The sequence below is a fragment of the Jaculus jaculus genome, chromosome 14 (assembly GCF_020740685.1).
Source record: "Jaculus jaculus isolate mJacJac1 chromosome 14, mJacJac1.mat.Y.cur, whole genome shotgun sequence".
Taxonomy (NCBI): Eukaryota; Metazoa; Chordata; class Mammalia; order Rodentia; family Dipodidae; genus Jaculus; species Jaculus jaculus.
The window spans coordinates 57,697,395-57,713,859 of NC_059115.1; the positions used below are offsets into that span (position 1 = coordinate 57,697,395).

Below are 16,465 nucleotides of genomic sequence, written 5' to 3' on the forward strand. Positions count from 1 at the left end.
TCTTCACTTTGCCAGTAAGTACTTTCACTGTTAAACCATCTCTCCAGGCCCCAATCTTAAGTTAGGAGGTGCTTCTACAGCTGAGACAAACCACCATCCATTAAAAAAAATTTTTTTTGTTAATTTTTATTTATTTAGTTGAGCGTAACAGAGAGAAAGAGGGGCAGATACAGAGAGAGAGAGAGTGAGAGAGAATGGGCGCGCCAGGGCCTCCAGCCACTGTGAACAAACTCCAGATGCATGCGCCCCCTTGTGCATCTGACCAACGTGGGTCCTGGGGAATCAAGCCTCGAACCTGTGTCTTTAGGTTTCACAGGCAAGCACTTAACCGCTAAGCCATCTCTCCAGCCCCCACCATCCATTCTCTTCTACAGTGTTTTCCCGTGGAGCGGAGCATCCAACGCATTTCAGGTGAGCACACAAGCAGCCTCTCCACACTGGAAACTCTTAACCTCAGTGAAGACAGTGTTCCACGCCTCCCCTGAAGCCTACACGGAGACTTTTCCTGTGGGTTCTGCGGCGCGGACCTCTTTCTCGCTGAGTTCCAGAAATGAAAGGCAGTTTTGAAAACTATCAACTTAAAAAAAAGAAGAAAGGTAGTGACTCCGGGCGCCCTCTGCTGTCTCTTCTAAGTTCTTCAGTTGTTGGTAAAAAAAGCATGAAATCAGACAGGGAATGTTGAAAACACACACACACACACACACACACACACACACACACACACACACACACACACAAAAGCACAGCCTCCATTTGGACAGGCAATACAGACATATTGTTAAAAACACAACATCAGGCTGGAGAGATGGCTTAGCAGTTAAGCGCTTGCCTGTGAAGCCTAAGGACCCTGGTTCGAGGCTCGGTTCCCCAGGACCCATGTTAGCCAGATGCACAAGGGGGCGCACGCATCTGGAGTTTGTTTGCAATGGCTGGAGGCCCTGGAACGCCCATTCTCTCTCTCTCTCTCTCTCTCTCTCTCTCTCTCTATCTGCCTCTTTCTCTGTCTGTCGCTCTCAAATAAATACATATTTTTAAAAACCCACAGCATCCAAGTGTTTTCAATACTGTCCTCTCCTACTCTACTGCTTTATCCATGAGCAAGCGTCGTTCCGTCTCTAATCTTCATTTCTTCATCTATGAAATGGAGTGATAATTCCTTGTGGAATTTTCCTGAGGCGTCAATGAGATAATGCATCCAAAGTGTCTCTGAAGAGAACCAGTAATTCTTGTTATGTGCTGGATAATTTGTTTTCTTATATTTCATAAAGGCTGGCATAAATAGCCCCGTTATAATTGAACTCCCTGTGACCTGAGCACCTGTCTATCAAAGAATCCGTTAACTTGAATTGGAGATGACATTTCTGCTGCTCTCTACAGTTTTATAGGCAAGCCCTGTGGCCTGAAAGCCCCATGTTGAGATGCTCAGTTCTCTGCTGGCTTTTCAGTGCGAAATAGGCTTTGGGTGTGCATGCAGTGTTCTTGCCGCTGGCTCCAACCAGAACATTCCCCTCATGCTGCCTGACATTTCCAGCTGTGCAACTGGAGGTCACTTTTGTCCTCTTGAATCTTCATGGTTACAGAATGTGTCCCCACCCAGGGCATTATGGGATACACCAGCCAGAGTGGCTGCTTAGTTACCAGTAACACAAATTGTGTTGTAGGACACTTACTATAAGAGGTTACAACTTCCGTTGTGATGTCGCTTATAAGTCAACATGATAATCTGAGGGATTAAGAGACAGGGTGACTGTGGGTTTTTCTGGGTGAGAAGCCTGGCCTGATTTGGGGAAAGGAAAGGGGACCAGAGTGTGGAGGGATTTGCAGAACATCACTGTAATGCAGTAGTGCATTTTCAGGAGCCTTGTGGCCTGTCTCTGGGGCCCCTCACTCTATTCCATGGCCCCCCACCCCCAGTCTCTTAAATGACACTTCTTCTCTGCCAAAGCAGCCAGCTTCCTTCCTTCTGGCTCTCCTTCTTCAATCTCATCTTTTAAAATTATTATTATAATTATTGCTGTTTTTTTTGAGGTAGGACCTCACTCTAGCCCAGGCTGAGCTACAGTTCACTCTGTAGTCTCAGGCTGGTTTCAAAGTCCCCATGATCTGCCTACCTCTGCCTCTTGAGTGTTGGTATTTCTGAATCATAGGACTCAGTTGGAGGGCTTGGGGTTGGCCTGAGGAACAAGCAGAGGGTCCTTATGAATGTGACAGATGCAGAGGCTGAAGACCTCAGAAATAGATGTCAGAATGACCCTGCAAAAGGCCTGCTGGGACAATGCCACCAGCAAGGCAGATATTTCAGATCCTTTTTCTCCTCCTAAATGAGACCAATCTCACAGGAACAGACTGATAAACTCAGTTTTTCTCCCCTCTTATTCCCACCGTTCTTAACATGCATTGCCCTAGCTAGCAAACCATCATGTGAGAATTTACTACTTATGCAAAATGTATATACCCACACCAGGTATAGAGAAGCAGAAACTCTGGGGACAGGACCAAAAAGTCTGTATTTTAACAAGCTTTCCGCAAGATTCTGATAAAATGCCAAAATTTAAGAACTCATCCTCAGTTATCATCCTGGATGTGAAAAAAGGATAGGAGAAAGATATCAAAGAGAGAATATTTATCTCAAAGAAATCAAAGGCTAACATAGACTTCAAGCAGGATCAGGTCTCCCATGATCCCTGTTCTCTGCGTTTTAACACTAGAATTCATGAGAAATTTTAGTTCTCTCTTAGAGAAACAGAAATCCATAATTTTGCTTATCTGAATTGCAGCAGGTAATTTTTTTAACCTATTATTTCCCAGGGATACCTATTATGAGTAGGTTTAAAGGCTTATTATTTTCCTTGGGTCTTTCTCATCAAAGCTGTCAGGAAGTTTTCATCTTATAACCGAGTCTGCTGCTCAGTAGGACTTGGATCATTACAATGAATACCACGCGCAGATGCCATAAGCAGATGAGCAGGCCAAGAATTCTTGAGCTCAACATGGCAAAAAAAGCTCTGCAGTGGGAAAGGGAGCTGGCCTTTTGACTGTGCCATCTTAGGAGACTTTCATGGCGTCTTGTCCTTTGCAAATGCAAATGCTTGTTACAGAGTTGATACGCAAATGGAGAACACACATGGATTTTGAAAGCATGGGAATGCCTCACGCAAAAGGTGACATGAGTTGGGTCTTGAAAAATAGGCTACACGGATGGATGGATAAGACATTTAGGCAGGAGGAAGGTTACATCATGGGCTGAACAAAAGCTTGAGGTAGGTTGAAATGTAGAGAGTTTGGTATTTCTTTTTTTTTTTTTTAAAAAAAAACTTTATTTATTTATTTGAGAGCAACAGACAGAGAGAGAAAGAGGGAGAGAGAGAAAGAGAAAGAATGGGTGCACCAGGGCTTCCAGCTACTGCAAATGAACTCCAGACGCATGCACCCCCTTGTGCATCTGGCTAACATGGGTCCTGGGGAATCGAGCCTCAAACTGAGGTCCTTGGGCTTCACAGGCAAGTGCTTAACCGCTAAGCCATCTATCTCTCCAGCCCGAGTTTGGTATTTCTTTATTCTATTCATGCTATATAACAAAATACCCCAAACTGGGTGATTTATAAACTATGGAATTTCTCACAGTTCTAGAAGCTAGAAAGTCAAAGCATAAGGGTCAGTGGATTCAGTGTCTGGCGAAGACTCACCTTCTGATTCCTGGAGTGCCAACTTGCTGTGTCCTTACATGGTACAAGGTGCAAACAAGTTTCTGTGGGCTCTTTTCATAAGGGTACCAATCCCATTCATAAGGGCTGTACTCTCATGATCTTATCACCTTCCCAGAGGCTGCATATATAATACCATCATCTTGGGGATGTGTGTGTATGTGGGGAGGGGATATACTCAGACCACAGTAATGAATGGCCTATGAAGAGAAAAGCTAGGTGTTGGGGCAAGGCATGATGTCCACTATGATTCCTTAACCTGGTTAAATAAGTTAAAAAAAAAAAAAGTCCCAATAGGGCTGGAGAGATGGCTTAGCAGTTAAGCGCTTGCCTGTGAAGCCTAAGGACCCTAGTTCGAGGCTCGATTCCCCAGGACCCACATAAGCCAGATGCACAGGTGGCGCATGCATCTGGAGTTTGTTTGTAGTGGCTGGAGGCCCTGGTGCACCCATTCTCTATCTATCTGTCTCTTTCTCTGTCTGTAATTCACAAATAAATAAGTAAAAGTCCTAATACTACACACACTTCTTTTTTAAAAATTTTATTTATAAGCAAAAGAGGGGGAAGAGACAAAAAAATGGGTACACCAGGGCTTCTAGCTGCTGCAAACGAACTCCAGATGCGTGTGCCACCTTGTGCATCTGGCTTATATGGGTCCTGGGTCCTTTGGCTTTGCAGGTAAGTGAGTTAATGGCTAAACCATCACTCCAGCCCTCAAACTCACTTCTCTACTGTGCTAGGTACTAGGCAGAACAATCACAGAGGAAAGCATAGATACACCCAAGTCTAGTGAAGAAAATAGTGACCGGGTTGTGTTGCTTTGATAATGCAATTCAAGAGCATGAGTGATTCATCTGTGACTGAGGAGGGGAGGTGTGTCCAGAAAGCCTTTCCAGAAGAAAAGTGTCTAAGTAGGAGTGAGCCAGTCACTAAGGGGTGTGGAAAATGAAGGGTTGAGGCGAGATGGACTAACCTTAATAAGCTAATGAAGGATGTCATAAGACATGTTCACTATGCGGGACATGAAGAGTCCCGGAGGTGGGTTTAACTAAGAGAAAAGGACGAACAGGTTTTGCTTCTCAGATGGCAGCACTGAGGATTCCTGATGGTGGTGGCCTCAATGGGCAGAACAGTCATGGGGAAGGAGAAAAATCCAGAGCTTACTGGAAAAGTCTACAAGTTTAAAAAAATTATCTCTAAGTTCACTGGCATTCCTACAAGTGAAAAGTGAGATATATGCTCCCCCCTTCAATCTCAGTGGGCACGTGACTTCACTGGAATTGTTGCTATGTGACTTCAGCAATCGGGTCATTCATCAAGGTAACAGCGGCTTCTGCCCCGTCTTTATGGGAGGCTCACTCCCAGTACCTGACCTACATGCTGTGAGAAAGACTCTAGCCCAGCCCCAGCAGAAGTCCAAACCTTAGTTGTCCGAAATAGTAAGTGAGGAAGCCTCAAAGACTGTTTCCAGTCATAAATTAATGGTGGCTTCATCTGAAGTTAAGAATTGCCTTGCTGACTCCTAAGCTCAGGAGGAATAGTAAAATGATGGCTGTGCTAATCCACTAAGTATTTTTTTTCATGAAAAAAATTTAAATTTTTATTTTACTCTATTTAAAAAATATTACATGCTTATAATAATCATAAGGGCTGCAGATATGATATAAATATAAATGTCAAATATATAAAATACATCATTCATATTTTCTTTTGGCTTCACTGAATTATTTCTCAAATGTTTTTGTAAATCATGAAGTTTTCCTTTGAGATGCAAAGTAATGTGTTGATAGAATGACTGCGTTTGAGTCTTCCCTTACAGCTATTTCCATCTTTCCAACACATATTTTTAAAATGAAATTTATTAGCATGAATACAAAACATCATTGCAAGTCAGATATTGTGCCAAGTACATTTGCATCTCAGTCTACATTATGACTAATCCAAAGGACATGATAAAAAGTGTTAAAGCTGTTTATAGACAACACTAGAAAGTTAAGGAAATATGCACTCTCTGATCATGAAGCATAATACTGCCCTTATTTTAGTCTCATTTAAATATTAAATATTTGTTATTGCCATTTCAGAACTAGAGAACGTAGAAGTTGCCAATTTTAAACATTCTATCATTTTGATTTTTGGTTTTTTAAAATTTATTTTCAAGCCACTAAGTATTTTATAATGCTTCCATGACACATATACAGAACACTGTCCCTAATATTACCCAACTAAGGAGCTATCTTTTTCTTTTTTTAAACATTTAATTTATTTGAGAGAGAAAGAGAATGGGTGCAGGAGGGCCTCTAACCACTGCATACCAACTCCAGACAAATGTGCCACTTTGTATATCTGGCTTGCATGAGTCCTGGGGGATAGAACCTGAGTCTTTTGGCTTTTCAGGTAAGTGCCTTAACCACTAAGCCACCTCTCCAGCCCCATCTTTAATTTTTTTTTTTTTTATTGACAACTTCCGTAATTGTAGACAATAATCCATGATAATTCCCTCCCTCCTCCCACTTTCCCCTTTGAAACTCCCCTCTCCATCAGATCCCCTCCCCTTCTGTCTCTCTTTTATTTTGATGTCATGATCTTTTCCTCCGATTATGGTGGTCTTGTGTAGGTAGTGTCAGGTACTGTGAGGTCATGGATATCCAGGCCATTTTGTATCTGGAGGAGCACATTGTAAGGAGTCCTACCCTTCCTTTGGCTCTTACATTCTGCCACCTCTTCCACAATGGACCCTTGTTGGGCTCTAAAAGGCCCAGGTGTGAGGCCTAGTGGAACTTCCTGAGCCTAGGTGAAGTTGGGCGACCTGTCTCTGGCCAGCTAGGACTCAGCAAGATGCCTAATGGCTTCTGGCCTACTACTTCCGCATGGCAATTGTAATTACCATTTCAATAGTTACAGTTTACTATTTGCCCTTACCTCTTCCCCCATCCTAAAATCCCCGCCTTCATCCCCAACATGATATAGGCAACTGCTCACAGTAATAAAGCGAGTTTTTTCTGTGAGTTCCTGCATTGAAGAGATTCCCGACTCAGTGTGGTTTTTCTCCGGTGGCCAGGAGAGGTCTGAGTCGTCCGACGCTCATCATCCTTCTCAATCCCTAGGGAGGAACCAGCAGGCCTGGTTCTTCCCTCGGCACTAGCTACCTGACCGGTAGACCCTGAGCCTTGGAAGGTATGATAGAGAGGTTTCAATGCTGAGCACTCATTGTCACTTCTTCTCAGCACTATGGTGCCTTTTGAGTCATCGCAGAGGTCACTACCTGAAGAGAAGCTTCTCTAACCAAAAGTGAGAGTAACATTAATATATGGGTGTAAGAGAAGCATTTAGCAGGCAGTTTGATGAGCATAGTACATGTATTTGGCCAGACAGCAGCAGGTGTTACACCCCTAGGGCTCATGACCACCCCATTGTAGGTTTTCAGTATCAGGGATGTATTCCCTCCCATGGAGCGGGCCTCCAGTCCAATTAGAGTGGCTGGTTTCCCCCATAACAGACTACCATGATTGCACCCGTTGGCTCACTTAGCCTGTCCAGCCCCATCTTTTTTAATAATTTTACTACTCACCACCATGATGTCTAGATTCAGAGTCAGTAGGCATCCACAAGTAATTCACCCACAAGGGACCCAATAGAGTTGAGGCTGGAGAGATTCTTAGTGGTTAAGGCACTTGCCTGCATAACTAAAGGACCCAGGTCCAGTCCCCAGTACCCACATAATGCCAAATGCACAAGGTGGCACATGCATCTGGAGTTCATTTTCAGTGGCTAGAGACCCTGGCATGCCCATTCTAGCTCTCTATCTGCCTCTCTCTCTCTCAAGTAAATAATATTTTTAAAAAATAAAATATAAAAAAAGACAAAAATGTAAAGAAACGCCCACCTATACTTAAGAAGTTGATTGTTAATGACATTGATGGAGCCACCTCTTGTCTAGACATGAACATAACACACATTAGTTACCTCAGAACTAAGACTGAATACAGGTGAGAACAGGACCAGCCACCCCTTCTTCCTCTCCAGGCAGCTGTAACTTGGAAGGTTTCTATGCACTGCTCACAAAATGATGTGGATTTTCTTTGTGTTTTTGCTAGCAACCAGGCACATTCACTCGAGACAAGGAGGTCAGGAGGCTCAGAAGAGTTCTTCAATTCTAAACCTTCTGATTCTATGGACAATTCTTGCTGCAGAATAACAATAAAGAGTGCAGCCTTCATTGTGGAAGCAGTACTTTGGAACAAGTCTATAGCACTCCTGGCCTTGCTGCCAGCTCAGCATCCTCTGGGCCTTCATAAAAAAAAAAAAAAAAAAAAAAAAAAAAAAACAGGACCAACCGAGATGGGCTCCTGTGCATCTTCCACATATCAGTGACTACTGCACAAAACTTATCAGCTGCTTTATTTCAAATGGCCACAGAAGCTCTGACCCACTCTCATGACATATTTATTATTTTTTGGTTTTTTGAGGTAGGGTTTCACTCTAGCTCAGGCTGACCTGGAATTCCCTATGTAGTCTCAGGGTGACCTCGAACTCATGGCGATCCTCCTACCTCTGCCTCCTGAGTGCTGGGATTAAAGGCATGAGCCACCATGCCCAGATGACATATTTATTTTTACAATAATAAAAATAATAATGAAGTGCCCAAAGAGAAAATCATTAGTAAACAAGAAATTTATGATCCACAGGAAAATAAGTACACGTTGTTTACTGGCATTTACTTTGAAAAACACACAGCATACCCGTGACCAAAGTACGATCACTTAAATTTAGCACACTTCTTAGCTCTGAAAGACAAATTCTAGTTTTGCTTGTGTACCAAGAAAAGAAAAAAACGCACTCTCAAGATGTTTGCTCGGGTTCCTTTATATTTCTCGTATTATAAAGACACTGACCTATTGACCCCTGAATGAAGATTTCAAGTCATATATGAACACATTGGCAATATCATTTTGCAGATGGAAATCTGAAGGCTTCAGGGACTTTGCTGAGGGTCACAAGTGAGGAAATCCTTGGCTAGTTCCCAACATGGGAGAACAGGTTTCAGACCTCCTGAATTCAGCAAGGGTATAACTCCAAAGTCATGACTCCCTTGAAGGGCCCGTCAAGGTTGATCACATTTGTAGGGTAAATTGCTTCTTGCTGATATGCACTGGATCTGGAGATGTGTTCGTTGCTTAGCAGCTGATGCTTGAAAGCATCCTTTCTGAGGGAGGAGAGCTTTCCTTCCTTGATCTAGATCTTTACAGAGGCACACCATAACCTCTCTATTCAGCATGCTGGTCACCACTCAATGAACGTGGGACTTAGGGAGCAGACCAAGGGTTATCATAGTGCCCTCCTCCTCTTCTTGGAGGAGAGGATAATTCAAGTTCATTGGACACATAAGAAGGCTTAGAATAGTTACTCGGCCAGTAGAGAGTGGCTGAGGGGTTGAAAGGTCCGGCGGCTGACTGTCCTCCGGTTTAACCACAATGTGTGCGGTTTCCTGTCCCCGGGGGTGTGGCAGAGAATTGCATCTAAGGTGTAAGTGGTGATTTGGCCATTGATGTGCAGTTTCCCATAGATCTCCTCAAACTTGCCCATCAGGGTGGGGTTGTCCTTCACCTTTTCCCTCACTTTTGCCAGCTGGGGAAAAAAAAAAAAGTAGAAAGTTATATCTCCACAAGACCTCTTTGCATTCTCTAAGATGCAGAGCTAGACACGTCAAAGTCGAGCACTTTTACAACAACCAGGGCGCACAGAAGCAGTACTGTCATAAGCGAGTCTACAAGTTACACAGAAAATTCAGAATCAGTACTTCAAGTCATACCTGTTAGCTTTAAAAAGGGAATTCGAGTGGCATATAGCACCCAGGACAATGGGAAGGGCAAGCAGCAACGGAATCAGCCCTGTTAATGCAAGGATGAGAGCCAGAGACAGGGCCAAGATTTTTATATAAGTAGGATTTTGGAACTAATCCTAAAAGCTAGCAGTTTTGAAATGGTCTATGATGTGATTTAGCTTTAAAAAAAATGGCAGACTAAAACTAGATGGACCAGGAACTAGAAACCATTTCAGAGGTCTCATTGTAGCCCAAAGGAGAAAAGATGGTGATTTTAGATTAGAAAATGAACAGAGAGAATGAAGTTGATGTACGTGAGGCCTACTCTGCTGGTGAAACTGAAAAAGACTTACTATTTAAGGGGTGAAAGGAAGGAAAGAAGGAGCCAAAATTGCCTTCCCAGTTTGGGTTCTGGTAACTTGATGATGGATGCTGTCATTTACTGAGATGGGGAAGAAAGGAGCACTGTATACGAAGGGGAAAACTCAGAGTGCTGTTCTTGTGCGTACAGTTGATACTATGAACCATCTAGGTGGACATGCTGAGAAGGCTGTTGGACACACAGCTCGGAGATAAGGAGCAGAGAAATAAGAGTTATAACTAGTGTATGGTATTAATTTTATAAAAATAAGTGAGCTCAAAATTAGAAAGTGCACCTACATTCTGAACATAATTAACATTTTACTTAGTTCAGTCCTTAGTAAAGACGCAAATAACTTAAAATTTCTGAGTGGAATTTAAGCAGGATCAGATGTCCTAACACTCCTTTGTTCATCTTCTAGACAAACAGTTATATTTGCCCTCTGCACATTGTCCTGTCAAACATGGAAGGAGCAACGAGAAGCATCCAGCTTCCACAAGCAGCAAAGCAAACACACGGAGCTGGAGGAAACTCTGATCTCTGTCAGGTCTAGCACCACAGGAATACTAAGCAGCATCCCGAGAACCACGATACAGAAAAGTGACTGTGCCATATCGCCTCTTAATTTCACATTTAAAAAGAAAGCAGCTAACGTTTGAGTGGTCTCATTAACAGTACTGCAGGAAACCACAATTCTTTTCAGCACCCTTCTGGTTACCAGTACTGTACTTCTAATGACAGTTAATAGTCTTTATCTGTACACATAGCACATTTAATGTAATAAACATTACATTTTAAAAACACAGGCTTTTCAGTATTTATGCAATCTCTCATATATGACAGTAATAGTCTTTTCTCTACACATAGTATTTTGTTTTTTCTTTTGGTTTTTCGAGGTAGGGTCTCAGTCTGGCCCAGGCTGACCTGGAATTCACTATGGCGTCTCAGAGCGGCCTTGAACTCACAGTGATCCTCCTACCTCTGCCTCCCAAGTGCTGGGATTAAAGGCGTGCGCCACCACGCCCGGCTACACATAATATTTTTTAATGTAATAAACGTTGCATTTTAAAAACACAGGTTTTTACAATATTCATGCAATCTCTCATACACATAGTTTGAATTAGCTCAAAGCTAGATGTGGTGCCACATGTTGGCAATACCAACGCTTGAGAGGTTTATGAGCTCCAAGTCAGACTGGACTACATAGCAAAACACTGTCTCAGATAGACAGACAAACTCAAAAGCTACTGAGGTTGTAAGAGCCAATCCACTTCTCATCAGGCAATTCCCTGACAGGGAGAATACTCTGAACCATGGGGCTAGTTTTCCAAACAACATCAACACTACTGAGAAAACTAAACATATGCACGCATTCGTGATTGTGTCTGTACATACAAGTAGTGTGTATCAAAAAACTGTTCGTAACTCTAATTCCCCTACTTTTCTAAACTTATTCCAAAATGGTTTGGGAGGGTCACAACCGATGCAGTAGTTCAGAGCTCTAGTAGAAAGAAGGTTTACCATGTTAACAGCACGCACTGAAATTCCTGACAAGCTCCCTCTTGCCGCCAGGAAGAAGCCTATGTGCAGAAGAGAGGAACTAAGTGGGGCAGGGCTGGGATCCACTACGCTGTGAGGAAGGAGAAAGCGGCCACCTGGCCCCTGGTGCCAGTCCTGCCATCTCTCACCTGGTACCAGAATGACAATGCCACCAGAAGGAGGAAGAAGCAAGACAGGAGGACAGATCAGGAGGCTACTTGGTCAGTAAAAATACCAGTCCCAAATGTATTAACAGGAGGATCACTTGTAATCGTTTTAAATTTCTTGACAACTCTTTCTCCCCTTAAGTTATATGCCACAAGAGAGACACAAAAAGCTACGTTTCAGATGACCAACGATACCTCCTCCTGGCATGCCCAGGTCCTTAAAGGAGGCTTCGGGAGGGTTTGTTTGCTACAGCGAGAGGTGAACTGACTGATACAATGCTGGGGGCTTTTAGGTTAGCTTATCTGTCTTATTTGTCTTACTCTGCTTTCAATTGTTAGGCATTGTGATATTTCTTCGTTTATGTTTCATTTCATTTTAGAACTTTTCAAGGCAAAAATGCTAATTCCAGGGTCAAATGATACAAACAAGGTACACTACCATTGCCATTCCTTCTCCTTACTATTTCACAACTGTTCTAATGAAACTTGTTTTTCTCATGCAATTTTTAAATTTAAATCCGAATACATAAATGTATCTACAGTTATGTGTCACTTAGTGATGGAGAACCCGAGAAATGTATTGTCAGGCAACCTCATTGTTGTACGAATGTCAGAGTGTACTTAGACAAATCAAGGGGGCGTAATGTATGGCAATAGGCAAAATAATCTGGGGGGGACCACTACTGTGTATGTTACTGACGAAATGTTATGGGGTGGCTCTCGACTGCAAGAGCACCCTGCTTTTCACCTTGCTCACTTCACTGGCACCTCAAGAGTCCACAGCATGGTGAGCAGCACGTATTCATCATTTCTTAGCAGTCCTTTCAGAGGTTGCTCCCCATTTGCTCGCTGGTCCTCTACGGGTAGAAATTGGGGCCATTTTCCAGTGTTTGGCTATTACAAACTGGCTGTAACCAATAGCTTCATGATGCCCACAGCTTCTTGCATTTTTTTTTTTTTGTTGTTGTTGTTGTTTGTTTTTTTGAGGTAGGGTCTCACTCTAGCCCAGGCTGACCTGGAATTCACTATGGAGTCTCAGGGTGGCCTTGAACTCACAGCAATCCTCCTACCCTCTGCCTCCCGAGTGCTGGGATTAAAGGTGTGCGCCACCACGCCTGGCTAGCTTCTTGCATTTTTGTCAGTACATATCTGGACTAGAACCCAAGTGGTCAAAGGGCACATTCATTAGTAATTTTGCTGCCAAATGTCTTGCCATGGGGGTTAGACTGGTCTGTTCCCCCCAACCACAGGATACTGTTTGTTCCCTCAGAGCCTCAGGGTTCTGGCTTCATGTTGTTTGTCCATCAAAAGATCATGCATTGGAAGCCAGGCATGGTGGCGCATGTCTTTAATCTGGGGAGGCAGAGGTAGGAGGAACGTCATGAGTTCAAGGCCACCTTGAGACACAGTGAATCCAGGCTAGCCTAGGCTAGATTGAAACCCTACCTCAAAAAAAAAAAAAAAAAAAAAAAGGTTCATGCATTGGAAGCTTGGTCCCCAGGGTGGCCATGCTAAGAGGTGGAGGACAATAAGGGTCCTGCCTTTAGAATAGATTACAGTTACTCCCACGGGACCATGCCAATAGGAGAACAAGCCTCACCCCTCTTCTGATTTGGCTTCCTGTCTTGCTACGTGCTCTCTCCTTCCTGTAGAAATTTCTAAGGCAATGCTATTCATCACGAGACGACACAGCCTACAGGGCCCATGCCAGAGCCTACATCATGCTGTTTAGACTTCTAGCCTCCAAAACTGTGAGTTCACTAAACCTCCTTCTTCATAAATTATCTCCAATATTTCATTATAACATGAAAAATGGACAATTTTTTTAAAGATTTCTATTTTAAGATGTAACACCCAGGCTAGTTTTGTTTTACTTTATTTTTATTTCTCTTAACATGGGCAAGGTTAAAAATCTTTTCAAATGTTTAAAAGTTACTCACAATTCCTTTTAGTAGATTCTGTTCCTATCTCCTACCCATGTTTCATGAGGGTTGGTTGTTGGTTCTGTTCATTTAAATTTAAATTTATTTTTATTTATTTATTTATTTAAGAGTGAGAGAGAGACAGAGAGAGAGAGAGAATGGGCGCGCCAGGGCCTCCAGCCACTGCAAATGAACTCCAGATGTGTGCGCCCCCTTGTGCATCTGGCTAACATGGGTCCTGGAGAAATGAGCCTCGAACCGGGATCCTTCGGCTTCACAGGCAAGTCCTTAACTGCTAAGCCAGCTCTCCAGCCCGGTTCTATTCATTTCGAAAATGAACTCTTTAATATTTCTTCATTTTTACTAGTTATTTATGTCTTTGTGTGTGTGTGTGTGTGTGTGTGTGTGTGTGTGTTTGTGTAGCAAGCCTTGGGTGTTTTTTCCTCCCTGTTTCCTTTTTTTTTTTTGCTGCTTGCGAGCTTACAGATTCTCCTGGCTCTGGCTCTGCCTCCCACTGCTGCAGGCAAGCTCAGATCATGAAGTGGCGTGTCCAGCTCTACGTAGGTACTGAGAACCAAACAGTCAGCAGGCTTATGAGCATGCACCACTGACTGCTGAGCCTTCTCCATAGCTATCAATATGAACCTTTTATACATTAGAGTTAGTCAGCTCTAAAAAAAAAAAAAAAAAAAAGCCAGTTGTGTAAAAATTTTATTGAGTCTGCATATATTTTATTTAGACAGATCTTTTTTTTTTTAATTTTATTTATTTGGGAGCAACAGACAGAGGGAGAAAGAGGCAGAGACAGAGAGAGAATGGGCGCACCAGGGCCTCCAGCCACTGCAAACGAACTCCAGACGCGTGCGCTCCTGTGTGCATCTGGCTAATGTGGGTCCTGGGGAATCAAGCCTCGAACCGGGGTCCTTAGGCTTCATAGGCAAGTGCCTAACTGCTGAGCTATCTCTCCAGCCCTAGACACATCTTAACTATTGGCCAAATTACTGTATTTGAAGCTGGTTAATCTTCTGTTTTCAAGAAAACAAATGTTGGGCTGGAGAGATGGCTTAGTGGTTAAGGGGCTTGTCTGAGAAGCCTATGGAACCAGGTTCAATTCTCCAGTACTGCCTGGTGTGGCGGCACGTGCCTTTAATCCCAGCACTTGGGAGGCAGGGTAGTAGGAGGATCTCCATGAGTTTGAGGCCACCCTGAGACTACATACTACATTACAGGTCAGCCAGAACCAGAGAGAGACCATACCTCAAAAATCAAAAACCCAAAAAAACAAAAACAAAAAAATCTTCAGTACTCATGTAAACCAGATGCACATGGTGGTGCATGTGTCTGGAGTTCATCTGCAGCGGCTAGAGGCCCTGGTGCACCCATTTTCTCTCTTTCTCTGTAATAAATGTAAAATAAGTTAGCTGGGCATGGTGGCGCACACATTTAATCCCAGCACTTGGGAGGCAGAGGTAGGAGGTTTGAGACCACCCTGAGGCTATGTAGTGAATTCCAGGTCAGCCTGAGCTAGAGTGAGACCTTACCTTGGAAAACCAGAAAAAAGAGAAAGAGAGAGAGAAAAAAAATGTTGAAACTCACCTTATGTAAGGTAACAGCTAACTTAATTAAATGGTACCTCACCTTATGTAAGATAACAGTTAACTTAATTAAAAGGTGTAAATGTCAAAAAAAATTCAAAGTATTTTCTTCTAACTTGTTTACTTTCCACATGTGGAGGTCACAGGACAACTCTGAGATGCCTGGCTCCATCTTGAGACCAGGTCTCCTGCCAATGAAACAAAATGCCAGACTGCAAAGGAACGGGGGACTAGGCAAACAAGCTCTGGCTTCGTCTGGTTCTCCCTGCCGTTGTTGTAGGCACTTTGGGACCACAGACCCATGTGCCACTTTGTATCTGGCTCTGACGGGTTCTGGGGAATTGAGCCTACGCTGACAAGCTTTGCAAGCAAGTGCCTTTAATTGCTGAACCATCTCCATAGCCCTATTATGATTTTGTCACACCAAAAAAGTTCAACAATTTATGCAAATTTATCAATATTGTCTTGTTTTCACTTGGATATTGACTAAATGATAAGTTTTTTACTCCCAGGATATTAAAAAAAAATCACTAGTGCTTATATTCAGTATTGGTATAGTTTCACTTTTTAAATTTAGTATCTTTTAAAAAAATATTTATTTGTGGGGCTGGAGAGATGGCTTAGCGGTTAAGCAATTGCCTGTGAAACCTAAGAACCTTGGTTTGAGGCTCAATTCCCCAGGACCCACGTAAGCCAGATGTACAAGGTGGCGCATGCATCTGGAGTTCATTTGCAGTGGCTGGAGGCCCTGGCACACCCATTTTCTCTCTCATTCTGCCTCTCTCTCTCTCTCTCTCTCTCTCTGCCTCTTTCTCTCTGTCTGTCACTCTCAAATAAAGACATAAAAATAAAAATAAATTAAAAAATATTTATTTGCAAGGGAAGAGAGAGAGAGACAGAGACAGAATGGATCCTTAGGCTTTGCAAGCAAGCACCTTAACTACTGAGCCATCTCTCCAGCCCAAGTATCTGTTTTTATTTATTTATTTATTTATTTTTGGTTTTTCGAGGTAGGGTCTCACTCTGGTCCAGGCTGACCTGGAATTAATTCTGTCATCTCAGGGTGGCCTTGAACTCATGGCGATTCTCCTACCTCTGCCTCCCGAGTGCTAGGATTAAAGACGTGTGCCACCACGCCCGGCTCCCAAGTATCTGTTTTTAAAAAAATATTTTATTTGACTGTTTATTTGCAGAGAGAGAGAGAGAGAGAGAGAGAGAGAAAGAAGACAGACAGAATGGGCCTGCCAGGGCCTCCAGCTATTTCAAACAAACTCCAGGTGCTGTATCTTTCTGTGTACCTGGTTTTACGTGGGTGCTGGGACTCAAGCCAGAGTTGTTAGGACTTGCAGGCAC

General features: G+C 43.1%; 1 protein-coding gene across 2 annotated transcripts in view; it reads right to left on the reverse strand.

The window, feature by feature from the left end:
* Positions 1 to 8,396: 8,396 nt before the first annotated feature.
* Positions 8,397 to 16,465, reverse strand: part of Ptcd2 (pentatricopeptide repeat domain 2) — a 41,503-nt gene continuing 33,434 nt past the window's right edge. For both annotated transcript variants that reach the window (XM_004651544.2, XM_045133866.1), the window contains one exon: positions 8,397 to 9,332. In XM_004651544.2, the coding sequence (XP_004651601.1) occupies positions 9,108 to 9,332 (225 nt within the window). In that variant the 3' untranslated portion in view covers positions 8,397 to 9,107. The remainder of the gene's footprint in view (positions 9,333 to 16,465) is intronic.